General features: G+C 36.5%; 4 protein-coding genes and 1 long non-coding RNA gene across 7 annotated transcripts; 3 read left to right on the top strand and 2 right to left on the bottom strand.

Moving 5' to 3' along the window:
* On the bottom strand, window positions 1-8191 carry LOC129754614 (uncharacterized). The gene is made up of 8 exons (XM_055750772.1): window positions 7936-8191; window positions 6970-7177; window positions 5019-6117; window positions 1373-3680; window positions 1193-1307; window positions 882-1129; window positions 726-822; window positions 1-534 (listed from the first exon to the last, which is right to left on the bottom strand). Exons 1-8 carry the CDS (start codon window positions 8046-8048, stop codon window positions 187-189), a joined length of 4536 nt encoding a protein of 1511 aa, XP_055606747.1. The 5' UTR covers window positions 8049-8191; the 3' UTR covers window positions 1-186.
* A 1379-nt stretch (window positions 8192-9570) lies between these two features.
* Window positions 9571-11842, top strand: LOC129754616 (uncharacterized). Of its 2 annotated transcripts, none has more exons than XM_055750776.1 (5): window positions 9571-9703; window positions 9822-10061; window positions 10234-10346; window positions 10484-10547; window positions 10607-11842. In XM_055750776.1, the coding sequence occupies exons 1-5, from the start codon at window positions 9691-9693 to the stop codon at window positions 10723-10725; spliced, it is 549 nt and encodes a 182-aa protein (XP_055606751.1). In that variant the 5' UTR covers window positions 9571-9690; the 3' UTR covers window positions 10726-11842. The 2 variants fall into 2 exon arrangements, with proteins under 2 accessions (XP_055606751.1, XP_055606750.1); XM_055750775.1 differs by having other exon boundaries at window positions 9572-9703; window positions 10231-10346; window positions 10607-11838.
* LOC129754615 (serine/threonine-protein kinase Pink1, mitochondrial) lies at window positions 10726-14084 on the bottom strand. 2 transcript variants are annotated; one of them, XM_055750773.1, is made up of 8 exons: window positions 14013-14084; window positions 13522-13943; window positions 13027-13141; window positions 12436-12957; window positions 12111-12280; window positions 11454-12048; window positions 11277-11402; window positions 10726-11215 (listed from the first exon to the last, which is right to left on the bottom strand). In XM_055750773.1, exons 2-8 carry the CDS (start codon window positions 13806-13808, stop codon window positions 10940-10942), a joined length of 2091 nt encoding a protein of 696 aa, XP_055606748.1. In that variant the 5' UTR covers window positions 13809-13943; window positions 14013-14084; the 3' UTR covers window positions 10726-10939. The 2 variants fall into 2 exon arrangements, with proteins under 2 accessions (XP_055606748.1, XP_055606749.1); XM_055750774.1 differs by having other exon boundaries at window positions 11277-11399.
* A 1583-nt stretch (window positions 14085-15667) lies between these two features.
* Window positions 15668-17670, top strand: LOC129756336 (exopolyphosphatase PRUNE1). The gene is made up of 4 exons (XM_055753194.1): window positions 15668-15795; window positions 16459-16951; window positions 17013-17440; window positions 17494-17670. Exons 1-4 carry the CDS (start codon window positions 15751-15753, stop codon window positions 17650-17652), a joined length of 1125 nt encoding a protein of 374 aa, XP_055609169.1. The 5' UTR covers window positions 15668-15750; the 3' UTR covers window positions 17653-17670.
* Window positions 17671-21378: 3708 nt separating this feature from the next.
* Window positions 21379-21828, top strand: LOC129751545 (uncharacterized). Its single transcript, XR_008738742.1, has 2 exons — window positions 21379-21515; window positions 21586-21828. It is a non-coding gene; the product is annotated as an uncharacterized LOC129751545 (long non-coding RNA).
* The last annotated feature ends 391 nt before the right edge of the window (window positions 21829-22219 follow it).

Here is a 22219-nt window from a genome sequence, read left to right as displayed (position 1 = left end):
TACATTGAACACATATTTTACATTTATTATACAAGCATTGTAACTATCTTTCATGGACTCTTATGTTAGGCTTTAAATTTTCGATCACCAATTTTATGGTTTTTGAAGAACATTCTATCACATCTAAGTCTAAATCCTAGGTCTTAATTATCAATTGTATGCGTCATAAATAACATTCAGTTACATCTAAGCAGACAGAAGAGCTTGATTAAATTCGCTTATTTTATCACGTATGTATTTTTCATTTTCCTCTATTTGCGCGAGCAATATGCTTCTCAATTTCTGTAAATTGGGCATTTCGTTACAGTCTCTTATGTTGAGTAACGCGCCAAAGTAATGATCCCAAACGTGTTTACGGAAGTATCGTGGCATTCGTGTTTTGATGTGCCAGTTGATAATATCCTTTTCAACTTCCATGTATTTACCAAACAACATAACATGTGTCGTACCAGCAACACCGTACAGATCCGGTTGGAATGTCCAAGGACGTTTTTCGATCATCTCTATACATGTGAAGCACTCGGTTGTTACCACCTGCGAATGAAACCGCTTTTAAGAATACAATTCAAATAGCTTTGCCAATATTTCGACAATCCTGAACTATACATAGGTAGCTTTACAATTCTGTTAAACGCGTTTCATTTGATCACTTGATAACCAAATATTGTTCAGTCTATGAAATATTGGAAAAGTTATTCGAAAAAACATATCTGTAACCATTGTACCTTTGTGAATGTTGTGTTAGGTCGAAACAATTTCAAATCAATGGACACGCCAAAATCTATTAACTGCACACAAGGAATCGAGGAATCCATGTTAATTCTGCAAGAAGCATTAAAATATTGTTATTCAATATTTTCAAGTTTGATATAAAAACTTACGGTGTCATCAATAAGAAATTATCTGGTTTTATATCGGCGTGGATTATCATGCAACTGTGCAGATGATCAATGATTGACAAAATTTGCGTCGTAATGATCATAGCGATAAACTCATCAACGTTTTTGTTAGTTGTGCGTTTTATCAAGTTACACACATCCAGAATATTGCCATACTTCGAAAATTGTGAAACTAATATACTGGCATTATTGCCTACTAGAGCGTACTCTATTTCCATGAAACCGGGTAGCTATTGAAAAATAGGATAAATTAAATGCAAGTACTACGCGATTGAATTTAGTTTTATGCTTACAATATCATCGTAATTGATTCGGCTTCTGAGTTCAAGACAAATGTAATATTCCCATAAATTCGCCGGTCGCTCTTGTTTCAATGCAATAGTCTCCCCGTTTTTTAGTTTTTTGCCGCTGAAAAATATACATGATTAGTAAAACATTGATCGAAAGGACAACATTTCGATATTTCAACTAACCAAAAGATAGTTCCAAATGTTCCTTCTCCAATTTTTTTAACTATTGCGAACTTTTCGTCACGGATTTCCAGAACCATTCCTTTACTTAATGGTTGAACCTTATTCACGAGAGTGCACGTTGTCAGGTCCTCAATGTAACCCATAAAATCGAGCTTTTCCAGGAACGCTTCTTGTAGCTTTGGATCAAAAGGATCAATTTCTCGAAAATTTGTATGATACTGAATGAAATTTGTTGTACTGTTGAGGTCAATCTCTTTTCGATGATAGTGGTTGTTGGCTGGATTGAAGTTTTCATCGATTTCCTCCCATTTTTGTGTGTTTTCCTCTAGATTTATTTGTTTCTGTATGTAGATGCTTTTTCCAAGCTCATCACTGTCGCATTCATCTATTAAATCTATAATTGGCGGTGATTTGAACAAAGGTGCTGGAATTTTAAATTCATTGGTTTCCTTTTTACCCTCCAGGGACAATTTACACATTTCTACTTCATTCATACTAATATCGTGATCCAAATCACCACCCAGGTTTTTTTTTACATCAGGACTAATTTCTGTTCTCTGCTGGTCAGGAATGTCAAATTGAGTGAATCTACCGGGAAGTAGGGTGGAATTTTTCATGTTGGCCATGTTGAGAGAAAAGATTTCCGTATTTAAATCCTCTGACGAGCGAATATTTTGTGGTGAAGGGAAATCATCCAAATTAATCGCGCCCATGACACTTTGAATAATTAAGGGTTTTTGATCGGCGTTGACGACTGTTTTAGGAGGACTCAAAACGGATTCTATATCGAGAGATTTTTCCTGCTTAATTATTGCTACATTTTTTTTCTTGGGAGTCTTGGAAAAATCAGCCAGATCAAACGACGAATGATTATGAATGTCGGTAATTTTATTAACTTTTGTGCCTACAGGTATACCTTTTGGAACTATGACTTTTTTAGGCGATGGTGTTTTTAAGAGTAATTCAAATAGAGAATCCTCAGCATTGGGTGGTTTTTCGCTGTTAGTCGCTAGTCTGGTGGAGGGTCCGGGTACATGTTTAACAAGCGGAAGCGGAACAGTGTTAGTTCTCTCAGTGGTCATTTTAAATGACATAAGTGAACTCATACCAACTTCTCGTTGCGGTAGTTCAGAGATATTTTTACGCAACACGTTGGTTGTAGTTGCTGTACCATCTTCGTGTATTTGGAAAACATTTTCAGTAATCGGCGTTGTACAACCTTCTTTGTTTTCTTTATCATCAGGCATATTTTTAAGGGGTATCGCATTTTGAGAGATAAGTGGAATTTTAGCCATAGTTTCTGTGCTATCAATGTGTATGATGAATGGGCTTACTGCAACCGGTTTGATTGTTGGTAACACATCTTGGGCGGTTTCTGGCACTTTAAATGCTGCATCCGAAGAAGTTAAATTTTTAACTGCCTGTTTCATGTTCACGTTACTGTGATTGATTGACCTTTCTTGTTCAAATGCAGTACTGGGTGAAATGAACTCATCAAAAGGTGGGGAAGGAACCGACGATTTCGTACTGCATCCACCAGATATAGTACTAGTTTCAGTTCGTTCCATGATCGTAGACAACTGCTTTGGTGCTTGAGTGACATTCGAACTGGCTGATGCGGCCGATTCAGGATCAGAACTGTCTTCTCTTACTCTCATTTTTTGCTGTTCTGACTGAGCGATATTTTCATCTTGTTGTTGAATTTGATTCATGTCTTTGCCAGCATCAAAAGACAACTTTTGTCGGGTCAAATTGGTTTCAGCTGATCTGATGGATTTCACATCCACCGGAGTACTTTGACTTTTAACAAACATATTGAACATTTGTGTTGAGCAAGTTTCATTTGGATAGTAATTATTGGTGTCTTTAGTCTCGGTCGGTTCATCTTCATCGACAAAAATCGGTATTGTGATTTTGATTTTCGGCTTAACGTCGGTTGGCGCAACAAACTTTGTTTCTTCATCGGATGCGGCTTTCCCTTCAAACGAAGGTTTTTTTCTTCGTCCGCTATTCAAACCAGGCGATTCTTCCGAACGACGTTTGTTTATATCTTTTTTTATTGCCCCAGTATATTTGACGGACTGTTCTTCAACTTTTTCCGGTGAGCTATTAGTACTAGATGGCACTAACGGTGGATCTTCTGATATTTTTTCAAGCGAAGTAGGTTTTATATGAAACACAGACTTAGTAGTTGCAATCTTTTGAATAGGGCCTCTTGGAGGAGCAATGGATATACGTTTAGTTTCAATAATGGTTTCGTCCATATCTACTATCAGCATATCGTCGTCATGTTTCTTGTTGATGTGACCTGGAATGAGTGCATACATTATAAGCTCGGTTATAAAATGGTGTACGATTTTGACACCACTTTTTTACATTTTTTGTGGTAATGATCTTAAAAAAATTCTCAACAATATGTGCTTGTGTGCAACATATAGCTTCTAACTTTAGCTTTCATAGACACTAGATGAATTTTTTTTAGCTGGTTTTTTTTCGAAGTTTGTTTTTCGATTTTTTTAGACGCGACATAGACTTCGAATAACGTAAAATGAAATGATGTAGCTGAATTTTGTCTGAAATTCATAATTGAGTTACTAGGTTTCTAAAACTATTGAATTTTATAAAAATCGTTTGAAAAAAAGAGAGCTATAGCGGATCTAGTCAGGAGTGTAAAATCGACACTCCAAGAACTCGGCTAAAAAAATCTGGGAAGGATTGGGGTCAATGTTTTTCATTTTTGACGCTTCAATACAACATTAGAAGGTTTTTTTGTTTCGATTATAGTCGTTTTACCATCTTTATGGCATTCGCGACTTTATCAATGTTGCAATTGGGGGATCGTTTTTGACAAACTTATCCGGTACAACTGTGTTCGATGTTTCGTCTTGGGCTCGAACTTGCGGACATCGGCTCAGGAGACAACAGACTTGCCAACTAAAGGGATTTCGCGTCATGAAACTGTTTCTGTTTTATTAAAAAACGCATTCCAAGTTTCAGAAAATATAGGTAATCGATTGCCTATTTGAATCTAATCTTTTTTATAACAAGTACCTACCTATTCCGAGGAAAAAACTAAGTTCCTAAAACCCTTAAAAATAAGCATAATTTCTTCCGTGATAAGTAAATATATGTTTTCCGCGATTGTTACGTGAAAAATGAATGAATTGGAATGCCCCTTTTTTCTTATTTTGTCTATTCGCCGAAATTCGAGCACCCTTTTGATACCAGAATGACTGTTTGCCTTTTGGATAACTCACCACAGAAACATTATTAAGGCTAATTTTTGTTTGAAAAGCAGCAAGGTACAAGTAATCTGAGTGAACATATTTGCCTTGCAAAATGGATTTGAAAATATAAGAATGCCCTTCGATCCCAAAATAACTATCGGACTTTTTGTTCGCTATGAAATTTGGACGATAAAAATCTTCGCCAGATTAAAATAAACAAAAAATACTTTTCGATCCCGGGATGAAGATAAATAAAATATGAATGAAATCACTAAAATTTGAAAAGGATCATAGTAATTCGATTTGTTTATATTTGGCGCATCCGCCTTTTAAAAATATGATACCGAATTGTTGTAATTCAAGACCACAACTTTCTAAACTTTTTTTTATTCATACAATAATTCAAGATTCAAACTTACGTTTTAATGTCCCATCTTTTAGTTTTTGGAAACGCAACTCCTCTATTGATAGTTCTTCGTTAGGAAGTGAGGCATAGATCTCCTTAATTTTCGTTTGAATTCCAACGCATTGATGAATATCAGGTATTTCTGTTTTCATATCATTTTTGAACTTGTATTCTGAAACATGATACGGGTGAAGCCGAATTCCCGCTTGAGCGCCGTTGCCCCAGATAGGTTCATACTGTCGCACTAAAGCATTGTTAATCCCTTTACGCTTAAAGTAGTGGTAGGCATGGAGTTCCTCCAGACTGAAGTCTTCCTTGTCACCGCAACAGTAAAGTGCCAATTTGTCATACATTGGAAATCCACCTGGTTTGTCGTCGTCACATGCTTTAACGATAAAAGGTTTCTGTGGGTAATTAGTTGGTTTGTGGTTTGATGGTAATTTTATCGGACTATCATAATTGTTCACTGTCAATGGAACTGGTTCCAGTTCGATTGAGTCTTCTGGAATCGCAAAAGATGGACCGTGTGATGTTGCAAAAAGCGGTCCGCGTTTTTTGTTACACTTAGCGTTAGTCCAAGGTCCGGGTTCACGTACATTTTCGCGATCACGATTCATATTAACCAGCGAATGTACAATGGAATGGTTTTTAGAAGAAGCATCTTTTTCGTTATTTCCTTCTGTATGGATTGCTATTTGAGCATTGTTTTGCGAATGGACAGGGTTTCTCTGTTCAACTATTCCAGGGCCAGTGCTACGTACGGCTAATCCAGTTCGAGTACTGCTAACGTGTTTCTTATTGTGTGTTCTTAAGGAAGTCAAGGCATTTCGGCGTTCTTCCAATGTACTTTTGAATTTCATTTTTGAAGACTCGTCTTTATGCAGCATGCGTTGTGACATTGAAAATCCGAACTGTTGATGCGCTTGTTCCAATTCTTCTCGTGGTTTAGCACCGGCATCAAATCCTCTCTGATATATTGCCTCTGTTTGGGAAAAATTATCCTCTGCGTCGTAATAGTATGCCCATCCGATGTACATCTCGGCACATAGTGTTCCAATTCCACGTTCATACAACTCTTGATATAGTTCTTGCGGGGCTGATTGAGTATCAATCTAAAAATTTGCAAAATGTCATGTCAACTTGATAAGAACAGATATTTTGAATATAGGTAAGTACGTTAATATTAACATTTGATTTTTTTTATGATTAAAATTTATTAACGTAGGCTACAGATTTCAAGAAATACAAACATATAGAAATTTGTTATGGTTCACGAAAAAAACAAACCGTTTTCAAAAATTCTTAAAACGTTTCAATCGATATTTGTGGAGGGTCGATTCGGAGGATTGGTCGATTTCTGATCAAAAAATTGGTAAATCCATCTCTAAAATTTATTTTTTTTTAAAATTAAATCGGTTTCTGAATATAGGTAGATAATGAAAAAATCTAAACAAACGGCACGCATGCCATTTATGAGATGACTAACGTGCCTTTAGAGATGACTATGTGGGTTACCTTGTGTTTTTATTCGAATAATTTATGTTATGCTTTTCGTGAAAGAATTACCAATTGTCATTTTTTTTCTTTTAAAGGGTTTACCACATGTCATCTTTTTTAGTTTTTTTTTGGCAAAAAACAGCACTTCCTCAAGCGTTCTTAAAAACAAAAAATAGTAATAAAAACCGATCTAGCACAACCCTTCGCGAACCACTTCTTACGGCTAAGATTTTTTATGAAGCACTTCCTTTTCTGAGCTTGAGCGTTCAAGTAATAATGTTTTTATGGGAAGTTTTTCAACTAAATTATATCTAAATGAAGAATCATGAATGACATGAAATGCTAGACAATGTTATATTATTTTCGCTTGTGAAAGCTTTTTGTCTTAAAACAGTTAAATTTTTAAATGTTACCTTTACTTGGGAAAATCAATTATAGTCCGAAAAACGAAAATATTTAATACTCACATGTTTAATGCAAAGTTTGATAAAACGATGATCTTGTTGATAGCGTGTGTCGTTTTCAAATTTTCTAATGCATTCCAGTAAAATTGCATTATTGGAAGTATGTTTTCCTCCACACGATAGGTTAGTTTGTTCAATCCAACATATGTAGTCGTACCAGGGCTGCAAAGGATCTTCTCCTTCATATTTCTCAATGCGTTCTTCATAAGAGCTGAAAAAATACCGTAAAACACAATTGTCTTTAAAACGGTTTTAATGACTACATAAAATGAGAAAGGTAAGAATTTATATTATATTATAGTCTCATAAAATTCATGAATACCTTTTTTTTCAATGTTTATTATAAAACCGTTGTGATTAATGATTCTTTTTAATATTTTTACACATTTGATTTGTACCTTAAAATGCTTACATTTTTTTCATTCTCGATAAGTGCATAAATTATAATTAAAAAAGCCACTGGTCACATTTCACAGGCTACATGCCCAATAAATAAATAAAAAAATAAATGCGGCCCGCTTGACCACATTCAAAATACATAATGCAAAACTAAAGTACCGCTTGGCCATCAGAAAAATTATTAAAAAAGTGTTGATGCATTGAGTGTTTAACAATTAAGTATAACTAATATTTAGGTAAAAAAAATCTAATAAATTTAAAATTATGTATTCCATTTTTGTTCTTGTTTATTATATTGATTCTTACTTTTCAACAAATACTCTTATTGTTTTTTGTTGGTGGCCTTCCAGGTTTTGAAAAATATTATATGCGGCCCACGGATCTTGAAATACTCCATTAAGGGGACCCGCTCACTTTCATGAGTTTAACATGCCATCGTTATTTGGTTGCTAAAACAGGCTTCAACGAGTTGGGCTTCAGAGTTTGGGGTCTGAAGACTTTCTGAATTCTGAATTACAGCAACCAAAACAACGCATCAATTGCCTGTGTTGAAAATGGAAATTTCCATACCTGCGCTCCTTCAATATCTGCGACTCGGAACTAAGAGCCGTTTCCAATCGTTCCATATTTCTTCCTCCGCGCAGCGGTTGGATGTTTTCCTTCGTCTTTTCTAGATTATCCATACCGTTTTTTGATTGCTATCACCTAAAACCGTTCACTTAAACACAGTTTTCAGTATTAATACGAAAAAGAATAAAAATTCAAACGGCTAATCGATGGCGACGGCTTTCAATTTTCAAATTTCTTCTTCTTCGTTTTTTGTTTTCAAGAAAGACTACACGCTCCCGTTTCAAACTTCAAAACTGAGTAATTCGCGATGCCAGGCTGATGGGCAGGGGTGTCAGGTGTCCTGATTTTTCAGGATTTGTCCTGATTTTCGAGAGGCCGTCCTGATTTTTCAAAAACGCTTGAATTGTCCTGATTTTTGAAAAATGACCCTTAAAATGTCCTGATTTGTCCTGATTTTTTTTAAAAATATCCCAATTATAATTAAATTTGAAGAGAACAACAAAAAAATCTTTAACAAAATAGTTAAACCAGTTAAACAAATGATAATATTTGATTCGAATGACGTTTATATGATGTTTTTCGATTTTAATTGCAGGCCAGCTAAGGTTATTCTCGCTTCAGTTGCATAATTCGAGGCGTCTTCAGCACCTATATTTCGCCTTTAATTATGCAATCTAGAAGAACTGCCTTTTATTTTCACCAATTTGGTGGTGTCCTGAAAAATCCTGATTTTTTTCTTCGCAGTGTCCTGATTTTTGACAAATCGACCTGGCACCTCTGCTGATGGGTCTTCGTATCATAATAGAAAAATGCATTTGCACCAACACAATTTTTATTCATCTCAAAATCAAAGGAAATTTGTATTCGGTGCGCTTTACTTTGGAATATAGATCTTTTTGCTAATCGCGCCACTAGGCCTTTTTTTATACCAAGTTTGTGGCCTTAGCTTGTGCACCAGAACCAGAACACAAATTTTTCTGATTTTCTGACTTCTGATATATCTCAAACACCTGGCAACCCTGGACCTTTAGCCATGGTCAGAGATGCCAGTTGGTTTTGTCAAAAATCAGGTCAACATGAAGAAAATTCAGGATATTTCCAGACACAACTAATTTTGCTTAAATTGCATAAAATTTAATAGTATTTAAGTATTTAATACTGGTATTGTAGATGCCTTAACTTATGCACTGAGCAAGCTGAATCTTGGCTGGCCGCCAAGTTAGGCTGATGACATAGTGAGAGCGATGCGATGCGAATTGGCGAACGCGGCCAATGCGAACTCTAGCGCGGCGGAACAAATTGACATCTGCTTCGCCGCGTTGAGTATGTCAGGTTTAAGCGATTCGCATACATTTTCTTCAAATGTGGTTCGCCGCATTGAATCGCATTCGCCAGTTCGCATCGCATCGCACTCACTATGTCATCGGCCTCATATGGAAAAACATCGTTTCACTGAACCGAACATTATTATCGGTTTAACTATTTTATTACAGATTTGTTCGTTATCCTGATAATTTAATTACAGTTTAGATATTTTATTGAAAAACAGGACAATTGAGTACATTTAAGACCAATTTAAAAAAAAATCAGGAGAAATAATCAGTTTTTAAAATCAGGACAGGACGGTCTATCGAAAATCAGGACACCTGGCACCTCTGCTCAAGAGAGCTTTTGGTTTTGAATTTAAACTCTCGCGCGCAAAGTGCTGGGTGGCGGTGGAGATGCCATCAGATCACTGAAAGCACCCAAAGCACCATGATCGATTATGGTATGTGAATTAAATTTTCTGTTCCTCGGTAATACCTATAGACACTATAAATTATAATGTCTATAGTAATACCTACCTTATCTAAATCATATTAAATTTTCATTTGTTGTAAATATAGAAAACGAATTTTTGGACCAACTGTTGAAAGACTCCCAGAATGAAGCAAAAGTTCTTTCACTTATGCACAGTGATTTGCGCACCAAAAAGGAACAGTTATCAGGATTGAGGACCGATTTCTGTGAGTTGTCTAGCAGGTTTCAGAGCATTGCTGACGATGTTTTTAAAACTATTGCGGAAAATGAAAAATTGCGTGGAAAAATTCAATTTATGAAAGAGGAAAGATCTAGAGAAGAAATAAGTAAGTTGTTAAAAATCACTTAATAATCCTTGTTACAAAATCATAAAATTAGTTAACTAGGAAATGAATGTTAAACGTAATCTTATCATTCTGAGGATTTATCTTGTTCTTTCACATTATTTACCTATTTATCATTCAATTATTATCAAATGGAATATTTACTTTTCAGAAGCTATGTCACGAGATGATTACCTCAACGATAAAATGGAAAAAGTTCGAAACGATCTATTATTGGTTACTAATGCACTTAGAGTTGATATTCACTTTGGAGAACAATCGCTAAAGGTGCTGATCATTATTTTTAACTAATTAAAATTTTGTATCCTACTATTGTACATATCTGATCAGAATTTGCGTTGAAGAAAATATAATAGGTGAAATATGAATCTCACCATGATTTAATCTTATCTTTCTCATTACAGCTGATATTTTCGGATTCAGATCGAACAGTGGTTGAGATAGAAATGAATGGGGTTTCTTTTGAACGTGAGTACTAACAATCCAATTAAGTTTGAATTTTGTATAGATGTAATATTATTTTTCAGTTCGTTCTATTACACCAAAACATCATAACCAAGACAAGATTCAGCGCAGGCTAAAAGAAACCGGCGATTTCCCCGCATTTCTTGCTGCATTCCATAAATATTTGTTTAGAAAAATGTGATTTCGATACCAATTAAAGGTTTATATATTTTTTTATTTCAATGCAGTTTAAATACAATAAATAAATCACGTAATATCGCACTGCTTATTGAAGACAATCACAATTGGTTGAAACATAGTTTGTGTAGCCACAATGCTCTCAAATATGTTCATTTTAAAGCTCGCAAAATTATACAAAAACATGTGGATATCCCAGTGACCTGCTCGTATTTTGCTTAGTCCTGTGTACTGTAAATCCATTCAAGGGCACGTTTTATCCGCCTAATATTGGCTCGAGCCAAGAAGCTCGATATTAACAGATACTCAGGATAAGTGCGGCGACCCATTGTGCCAGTGCCAACTTGCAAACGACCTTCGCAGAGAATTTTGGTCGTCAAGCTAAGCAGCCACTGAAGAATGTCGTTACTGGAAGGAGTGAAGTTTTTCAGCCAAGAAGACGGACACCACAAATAAAGCTGCATTACGTTTGCTGCTACATCAGCACTGAGGCGCTGTTGAAGATAGTTTACATTAGTTTAAACCTTTTCCTCGACAAAATACGTCTTCTATTACCTTGTTTGGATTGCGGCACAGTATGTTTTCGACCAACAATTTGACTATATTTGGAACGTTATCACTCAAATCCGGCAGATCGGTTTCTTTGTAATCTGAACTTTTCAACGCTGTTTTGTTATCCTGCTAAGAATATCTATTAATCTTTATGTTTGAAGTGATTGTATTACAATGTACCTTGTTCCCATAAAATGGGTTTGTTGAACCGAAAATTTCATATGCAATTGTGCCGCAAGCCCAGAGATCTGCTTTATTGTAATCTAAGACTGAGAAAGTCCCCGGTTGTTTGGTGATAATCTCAGGTGCCATCAATGCGGTATTTCCGCCTTTATCCATTTCTTGCGATGTATACGGAATTTGAAGGCCGTTTGTTTTATCAGCGATACAACAGCCAAAGTCCGAAAGAACCAGAGACGGCGGCATGTCCTGTCGAAGCTCAATCAAGATATTATCACTCTTTAGGTCTCGATGGGCCACTCCATAGCGGTTCATGTGGGCAACTGCTTCGAGCAGCTGGGTGAACAATAAAATCCGCGTGCGCATATCCATTGTAGTTGTTTGAGTAAGATAGTCTTGCAAACTACAATTGTATCTCTTCATCAATAAAAACAGGCTCATATTGCGACCATACCCTGATGGGTTGAGCCTAGGAGGAAGAGCCATTGGGTAAAGTGTAGATGCCATTTGTAAGTCTGGAACTTGATCGCAGAAAACACCGTACATTTCTACTATATTCGGATGAGGGGGCAGAAATGCTGTTTGATCCATCAATCTAAAAGTAATATTACATATTATTTACTTAGTATCAGCATAGCATACCGAAATATGTCCTGCCTTTTCTCCCAAGTATCCATTTCGGAAATATTGCGCGATTTTGCTGGAACGGTTTCTTTATACATGGCTTTAAGGATCGACATTGCATTGCTCTGAATATCATAGTTGAACATCATTTTCAGCGCCAACGGATATTCTTCCAGTGAGGCATCCATGTTGTACTCGTGGAGCTGAAAAAATCTTAAGCTTTAATTTATTTCGAAAGCTGCATCTAATTTTTTAGGTGATAAAGATGACTATTGAGATTTTTGTTTTTTCTCGAATTTAAAGATAAAGTGTTCAGGTGAAAAGGGCGCTAGCCTTAAACTATTGAATGAACACATACCTTCTCCATTAAATCAGATTCCATATATTGAATATCATTATAGCTGTCAATTGCATCCGATAGTAAACGGGACCGCTCTAGAATTACAGATTCACTATCAAAACGAACTCGCCTTTTGTTTGAAATGTTTGCATCTCTCTGCTCTCCTCTGGCCCCTGAAGCACTCTTTTGAAAGTCGTTGAACGCCACTTCATACAGATTGTGTTGCAGATTATTCGATTTATTGAAATGTGCTTGAAGATTATCAACACTGCCCCCGATACCTTGAGCGAACAGATTAGTATTTGGACTTTGGCTCATTTGTCTGGTTTGGGGTATGAACTTAAAATCATCTTCTTTTTGTGAATGCGCTGGAATTGGGTCATTATTATCTTGGTCTTTCAATGCGGCCGCATATACTACTGCTGAACAACCTTTGGCCAAAGGTGGGCCAATGTCTATTTGATTAAGACCCAACTCTTCGTCTAATCGTTTTTCAATATCACGCTCGCTTGATTTGGTTTGAAAGTATGTTATTGCGTTCTAGAAAATAAAACAAAGATTTGTATATAATACAATTTGTATTACAGACACAAAATTTTTGATTGATACCCTTATTTCCCAACAAACAGCTTCTAATTCATCATCTTTCGTTAGGACTCCATCGCCAGACGCAAGACTTACTCCAACTAGCGCGAAAAAAGGAGCAGAATCCCCAAACATTAATCTGTAATTTAAAAAAAACATCATAGAAAGAAAAATCACATTCACATCACATCACAACACTCCATTTAAGCAACCACCAAGCAATTATTTACTCGCTGAGAATGCCTACTCAAAAATTCACTATTGATGTACGATATAAATATGAATCTGAAATTGGGCAACCACTTAAAGGATTGTTGGAAGAACAAAACATTTAATCCATCTATTGATTCCTCGTTTTTTGAACAAGAAATAAAGTCTTGTAATCTCGTCATACTACTCGATTCTGATTATGAAGTTTACGACGATGGATAAACGTGGATAAACCTACGAATTTTTCTTCCTGTATATAGGTACCTGAGCATATTTCAAATTAGTTTTTCCAATCCCCAAAAAACTTACCGTTTTGCCGCTTGAGCCCGGAGTTCTGCGGAGTAAGGATTTGTAACACGATTCAGGACATTATCAACAAATAAACGTCTGGCTTGGCTACCGATCCGGAAAAAACTGTTTCCTGTGCGCAATTGATGGATAGGAGCTCCCGCTGTGCTGACCGATTTCAGCTCACGGGGAATCGCTCGATTACGTCCTTTGTCCAGGATACTGGTGTGTATATCGCGTTTGAAGAAACTGTGCACCAGCAATCGACCATGTTTGTAAAGCCGAGTTGTAAGGAGCCGAAAGGACATTTTCTATTTGCGTAATTGATTTGTTACAATTTGCGAGAAATGGCGATGTTTATTTGGGAAACTTTCCAACCGAACTTCTGTACAAACCTTCAAGATAGGATTTGAAACTTAACGAAGACAATAGTGCTGACCAACCTAAAGTAAATTGATAGTAAAAAAACGTTTAGTTCTTGAACAGATTTCAAAAAATAAAATTTTAATTACAACCAGAGCTCTGGACAGGAAAAAATGAAAATTTTCATACTCGTTGTTGTTGTTGTATTTTGAAGGGTCGATTGACGACGACGTACTGGGTTGCCAGGTGCCCAGATTTGTCTGTAAAACCAAGACTTTTGACCCTTCGTCCAGATATTGGTCAGACACAGATTTTGCCCAGATTTTTGCTTAGAGTGCCCAGATTTTACAGACTTTCAAAATTTAGTGATGAAATCGATATTCATGTATCGAATTTGATCCGTAAGTGCCAGATTAGACTGTAAATCTCGCTTGTATTCATGGGTATTCGACCAATCATTCATTAAATTTTTTTTTAAATATGACTGGCATGGTACGTGGGAGGAAACAGTGTTAGTTATATAGTTCTCAACTCAAAAATAACCCGAATACAAGCACCCCCCCCCCTCCCCCGCTCACACGCATCGGCAAAACTCTTGTTCAGTACCAAATTTGTGATATCTTCCTTGTGCACAGACACGCACAGACTTTTTTTCAAAATTGCCCAGATTTTTTATCCTCAACACCTGGCATCCCTGACGACGTAATTCCTTTTTGTGGTGACAGTTCGCAGGTGCCGGTTTTTAAATCCAAATTCTACGAACGAGAACATGGGGTGAGGCGAAATTTTTCGTGTAGCTGCACGGTCGAGAAATTGACTCAAAATCCGTTTAAGGATATAGCAAAAAAACCTATTGAATTTTAGCGTATTTTTGTTTCTCGACGGAAATCTCTCAGGGAATGAACAGAAAGTTAATTTTTTTAAAGGTTCAGAAAGAAGGTTTGTTTATAGAAATGTTTCAACATGTTTTTAAAACCCTTTTTTAAGATAATATTATAAAATACAATTTCTTCTGGACCATAAAAAATATTTTTGATGCCAACAATTTGTACGCCACTGTCCTCAAATGCATAAATTCGACTTCCCAGATTTATGAACTTCTTCAAAAAATACGATTTGGTTTGTGGTTCTGCATGAAATGCGAATTAACCTCGAAAATATCTAAATTTTGGTGGAAATTTTAATTACTGGAAACTATTTCCAAGCATATTGTAAGCTTAAAAATGAAAAATATTGGAAGAAGACACATCTAATAGTCCGAATAAATCATTTAACACGCAAATTTCGAGTTCATTAACAGTAAAATGTTGAATTGATAAATCATCTTTTCTCGTAACTATTTTCTTATTCGAGTTTTGGAATGATTCCAAGCTCTTTATTAAATATATTTCATACTGAAATCAATTGTTTCAACACTAACTTTAGTTCCTTAACACTAATTACTGAACTTTTTTAGGCAAATGACGAAAAACGTAGATTTATTTAGCAATTTAGACCGCGGAAGCTGGTAAACGAGTGCACATACACGCAGAAAAAAATAGTTGTTAAGGAAAATTCCGTAAAAACGAAGAATTTATTCCTTTGATTTTGGGACAAATAAAATAACTTAGATTTAAAAATATTTTCTTTCTGAAAATAATCAGCCTTCCAATAAATGGGACAAATTTGAGTTCGGCAGCCGAACTTCTTTTTGAGTATGCCTATCTGAACTTAGTTTTGCGATTGCCCAGTCGAACTCAAAGTTGAGGGCTGCCACTAAAGTGTTGCAACCAAAACAACTTAATTTTAAGTTTAAAAAAAGAGCGTGCAATAATACAAAAAAAAAATATTATTGTTATCTATTGTTATCAGCTCTACCGGCGATTAAATATTGTCGTAAACTGTAAAATGAATACATTTCTGAAACATTGTAGAAGTCTGCTTAATAAAAAGGTAATTATTGCTGTATTTTCCTAATTCAATAACTTCAATTTAATTAAATGTGAATATTGCTATTGTTTAATCCTACCGAATTGTTGTGTCCCGTTTGTTGAAGCTCTCAAAAGTAAAATTAAAAATAGAAGTAAAATTGAAAACTTTAAGTGTTCATCCAATCAAAAAAGTATTTCTCTCAGTATCTGATAGATTAAAATATTAGTAATCTTCCGGTACAAATAATTCGGAACACTTGGCTTTGCCTCTTGATCTGCATAGTTAAGTATAGCCTTCTTTTTATTAAATTCCTTCTATCTACTTTGCTTGAATGAATCCAATAGGTATTCCAATAAGTGTAGGTAATATCGAAAGAAAGTAAAACGATTTAAAAAAAAAGATAACTGCACTAAAATAAAGTAGCAATAAGGACCAAAATCAACAATTAATCCCTCTGCAAAATTATTAAAATTTTAAAAAAATGTAATAAGCTTTTTTATATTTTGTTTGAATAATCTGAAACTGTTTTTGATTGTATTCTTATCGGATTGATTGTTTGTTTTATTGATTTTATAGAGGCATTAAATTTACTTTCATTTACATCTAAAATTATCAAATAGATTGAAATTTGATTATTTACATGCATTATATTCGTTTCAAAATTACGGTCTTTTTTTATTACAGGTCACGAAAACAGTAATTATTGGAAATGAGAGCTGCGATTTGGACTCAGCTGTATGCTGCCTATCACTCGCCTTTTACCTATGGAAGTATCCCAATTTGATCACCCGAATTCCGTATGTCGAAAACGTTCTTCCAGTATTGAACGTTCCACGGGAAGAGTTGGTGTTGAAAACGGAAGTGGTGTATTACTTAAAATCAAACCAAATCAATACTGAAGATTTGATTTGTCGCGATGAAGTGAATCTAGAAAACAATGTTGATAACTCTATCAAATTTATACTGGTTGATCATCATATAACTGGACCTAATCGTGAAATCATTGCTACTGTTGATCACCGTCCAGTGGATCCTAGAGCACAGTTCGAACAAAACACATTTAAATTTATTGAATTAGTAGGATCGTGCTCATCTCTAGTAACTAAACTAATATACGATTCAGAAAATGTTGATCGCGATGATAATGAACATTCAACACCTCTTAAGTTGCTGTATGGTAAGTCATAAACATTTGAAGCCATCTTCATTTATATATAACAACAATTTTCGTTTTACAGGTGCAATTATCCTTGATACTGTAAATTTTTCTGAGGCCGCCGATAAAGCCAGAGCATTAGATCATGATATGGCTAAATTTATTGAAAGTTTCCTGAAAATATCTAACGTGCCAGATTATCGCGACAACCTCTTCAAAACACTGGTAGATCAAAGAAGTGCTATTTCAGGACTTGATACGTATCAAATTTTGTTGAAAGATTTAAAATTATTATCTAGAAATGGTCGCACAGTAGCTATTCCTGGCTATCCAATGTTAGTTCAAGAGTATATAAAATTACAAAATTCTGAAAGTAACATAATTAAATTTGCTGGCAATACTTCTTCAAATGTGGTCGTCCTGATGGGCATGAAAGTAAACAATGTTGATGGTTCTATGCGAAGAGATCTTGGAATAATCAATATTGATGATAGCAAGTTAGCTGAAATGGTAAGAAGTACATACACAAAAATTCAAAACAATAAGCCTTTTTTTTGTTACAGATAATTTCAAAAATACTTACTAACGAGTGTCCCAGTTTTCAAGTTTCTACACTAGACTGCATGTTTTTGAATGGTACCTTTCTTGAACAAAACAATATAAAAGCATCGCGGAAGCAACTATTGCCATTAATAAATGAATGTTTGGATACTGCACGGTAATCCGGTATTTGCTTCATTGCAACTGATACCACATTATACAAAACCTTCAACAGGGCTAAACATTGTGGATGATACGCCAACAAGACGCTAGGTCGGATGTGGGCAGTGGTTGAGCTGAATAGACTGAGTTATAACATTGGGAAGGGAGGGGGGGTGTGATGGCTTGGTCACAATTTTTACACCTAAAAACACCTTTTTCTGCTATACTGTTGCAAGCTACAGTTATTTAGAATTAGCTACCCACATTTCCCTCGAGCAGAACACCAAATATTTAGAGTGCAGGTTTATAACGCCTAAATTGCCACTATCTGATAAACCACCTCCCACCTGGATGGAATTGCATCGCCGATGAAAACATCAGAGCGCAATTTTTCTCTACTTCGCAGCGACCTTTCCCTTTGAACAATCGGGACCTGAATTGTTAAAAGGGAAGAGAGAGTTTTGGGAGAAAGCAGAACTATCAGGAAAATAAGAATTGGTTAAGAAAATATGTCGGGCAACTTCGTTAAGTATTCGCTTTACGCAGTTCCGGTAAAAGAATGAATAGACGGCTGCAATTTTCTGCAGACCTGGAGCAGTTCGATCATTTGGTCTGAAATCGTGGATTGAGTCAGGTGTGTGGCTAGAGTTTCGATTAGTAGAAGGTAAAACGTAAGGTTTTTTTTATGGGAAAGGGATCACTAATTGGTTCTGTTCTGACCTAGATTTTAGGGTCATTCGACAGGCTGTGGGAAAAAAAACCTCGCAAACCGTTCACAAAAACCGATTTGCGAAAAAGGTAAAAGTTTGTGGGAGGGAAATGTGCACGCAATAATCCCTTACGGTTTCGTTTAGGTTTACTTGTGAGAAGGAGGCGACAAGTACCCGACGTACGCACCAACAACACCTTCCCCTGGCTAAACAACAAAATTCATCACTCGGACCAACTTTTTCCGGAGCAAACCCCACTGGAAATCCTGACTCCGTCAATTTAGAATTCGTCTACAACAACCACGGGATTCGAAATTGAACGGAAACGCCCGTAAAAATTAGTTTCCCACCATCGTCGCGACACTCGTTGAAGAAGGCCAGCACAACAACATCTGGGTTCGACATCGAGCGACAACACCACTAGGTTCCGCTAAAGCGGAAGTAACATCAACTGTTCCCCAAAACATCTCCGAATCGAGCCTGATTTTCCGATGAGCCGATAGAGAACGACACCGAAACAGCCTGCATCAACAACTCATCAAACTACAGATGCCGCAAGTACCCTTCCCTCTATATATTTAAGCGCCTAAATTTGGGTGGGTACTGAATTGTGTACAGATTTTCGGTTCGTTGATCCTATTGTAATCGAATGCCGTAAGGGATATGCACGACCACTATACCTTGGTCCCTACACACAAAATTTTCAAGGCCGAAATTTAGCAAAAATTTGCTCAAATTTGACCAGCTAGAAATTTAGCAATCAATTTAGCAATATTTTTAAACTATTATTTTAGCAAACGAGCGAAAAGTTAGCCGCCGCAATTTTTACTCAAATTTTTAGCAAAAACCGGAGGAAAAGTTCGCTGGTTCTGAAATGTCAAAATTTATTGTTTTTTTTTCTCTGGAGAATCAGGGATAATTTTTTTTTTTTTTTGTTAATTCTTTATTTGAAACGGCTCATACCTTTAGGCTTTAAGGAGCCAAACTCTTTTTGTTTTTTTTACAATAGTTTGCTTACTTCTAGTTCACTTTTTTTTTAAAGAAAAGAAAATAGATAGGGAAATATGAAAATAAAAAGAATTATAGACGAAGATCAATAGCTTTAAGGAAAAGATATATTTCGAACATGTAGTCCAAGTCTATCACTGCCAGCACATCTCTCACTGGAACATAGGGTGGTTTTCCTCGGGCCCGAAGGGAGTCTATGAAATTCGTTCTAGCGACAAGATGGACCTCGCACGACCAAACAATATGCTCGATGTCGTGGTAACCTTGGCCGCAACTACACAAATTGCTGCCAGCAATATCAAAACGATAGAGTACCGCGTCTAAGGAACAATGATTGGACATGAGACGGGAAAATATACGAATAAAATCCCGACTCAGGTCCAATCTATTAAACCATGGTTTAAGGCTTACCCTTGGGATTATCGAGTGCAGCCACCGACCATCCTCATCCTCGTCCCATTTGCGTTGCCAGTTGACAAGAGAGTTTCTTCGAACTGAAAAGTAAAATTCGTTGAAAGCGATTTCACGCTGATACGTGTCACCTTCCATCGCCCCCACCTTTGCCAGAGAGTCTGCCTTCTCATTACCCTCTATCGAACAATGGGAGGGAACCCAAACAAAGGTGATGGTAAAGCGACGTTTTGATAAAGCACTCAAACTATCCCGTATCTTCTCGAAGAAGTATGGCGAGTGCTTTCCCGGTTTTATTGAGTGAATTGCTTGAACAGAACTCAGACTATCCGTTACAATAAAGTAGTGCCCGACTGGCCTTGAAGCGATACTGTCCAAAGCCCAATGAATTGCTGCTAACTCTGCTATATACACAGAGCATGGTGACTCGAGGCTGTAAGAGGCGCTAGATATTTCGTTGAACACTCCAAATCCTGTTGATTCCTCTATAAGTGATCCATCAGTAAAGTACATTTTATCAGCATCGACGTGTCTATATTTAGCTTCGAAAATTCTTAGAATCAGAAGTGGACGATGCGGATCCGGGATTCCACGAATTTCCTGCTGCATAGACAAATCAAACTGGACAGAAGAATTATCGTAGTCTGGGCTACAAACACGAGCAGGAGAATACGAAGAAGGGTTTACACCTGCATTGACATGAGGACATGGTATATAGACATAAATCTTGTATGAAAATTTTGCTCAAGTAACCTTTCAAAATTAACGATCACCAATGGGTTCATGACCTCACACCTGATGAGGAACCGAAGTGATAGTAATCAGGGATAATGTTTGATTGTGAAATAGAATACACAAATTTCCTTCACTTTCATTTTATTTTTCACATTTTTTGCTATCTTCTCTCACACTTTTCGTACAACGGAAGTTCCGATTCCGGCGAGCCAACTGCCGAGCCGTTTACTTCAACGAATGCACCGGAGTGTGTGCCGGATGCAGTTCGTTGATATTCCAGTTGTGGTCCCCCTTCATTTCCTGTCTGTTGCGAGTTTCCTGTTGCAGTTGTAACCTGGTCGGAAGAAAAACAAACAAACAATTTTGAATTAAAAATCGGAAAATCTGTACAATTCATAATCGGCCCTTACCTGTACGCGTCCGGTGTCGATTTGGTTAGTATTTAGTTGTTGACTTAGCCACCACTAGAACCACCAACATCGAACTTTCGGCAACGCGCGCTATTTTTCTTCCAATCCGCGGCGGCTGCTGTCTGTACAGAAAGCGGCTAGAAAACCTTCGTTTTACTAAAATCAAGCAAAATGAACTTTCTTTTTGCTAAAATCAAGTAAATTTAGCTTTTTGCTAACTCAACAGTAAAAAAATATTTTTGCTAACGGAAAGTAACAGCGAAATTTTGCTAATTGGAGCCCCGAAAGTTTTGTGTGTACACACAAAACTTTCGGAGCTCCACTTAGCAAAAAATCGCTGTTACTTTCCGTTAGCAAAAATATTTTTTTACTTTCGAGTTAGCAAAAAACTAATTTACTCAATTTTAGTAAAAAAAAGGTAATCTTGCTTGATTTTTGTACAAGTAAGGTTTTCTAGCCGCTTTGTTCATAGACAGCAGCCGCCGTCAGTTGGGAGAAGAACAACAAATCGAATTGATCAGTGCGGTTCCGATAATTCGATGATTGCGGTTCGTTTGGTGGCTAGTTCAACGTAAAAATGGTGGTCAAATAGACACCGGATGCGTACAGGTAAGAGCCGATCTTGAAGTGTACCGATTTTCCGATTGTGAAATTCCAAATTGTTTGTTTTTCCTACCAGGTTGCAACTGCCGGTAAACACGACGGTTTTCTTTTTGTAACAGTCTGGAAATAAAGAGTGACCACAACTGGTATGTCAACGCGCTGCATCCGACACAACCCAGGTGCATTCGTTGATGAGGGTCGGCCCTTGGCATTTCGCTCGCCGGAAGGTGCGTTCAGGAACGGAACGAATTACTTTCAATTCAACGAAAAGTGGTAAATGAACTTCCGAAAAAATGTGAAAAATAAATTAAAAGTGAAATTATTCGTGCATTCTATTTAATGATCAAGCATTCCCTTCGAATTAGCAGAGAAAAAACTATAAATTTTGAAATTTCAGATCCGGGGCTCTTTTCTACCGGTTTTTGCTAAAAAAGTGAGCAAAAATTGCGGCGGCTAATTTTTTCTCTCGTTTGCTAAAATTTCAGTTCGAAAATTTTGCTAAATTGATTACTAAGTTTCTACCTGGTCAAATTTGAGCAAATTTTTGCTAATTTCCGGCCTCGAAAATTTTGTGTGTACACCAAACCCGAACGATTGCTAGCAGCCCGCAGCACCACCAGCCAGAGTTCCGAAAATCAATCAAAACAAACACTCAGGATACGTTTCTTATTTGAAACATTCTGATAGTATAATAGGAAAGCGCCTCTCGC

Source organism: Uranotaenia lowii, chromosome 3 (genome assembly GCF_029784155.1).
Source record: "Uranotaenia lowii strain MFRU-FL chromosome 3, ASM2978415v1, whole genome shotgun sequence".
In the NCBI taxonomy this organism is placed as follows: Eukaryota; Metazoa; Arthropoda; class Insecta; order Diptera; family Culicidae; genus Uranotaenia; species Uranotaenia lowii.
This window is presented reverse-complemented; position numbering and strand designations above follow the sequence as displayed.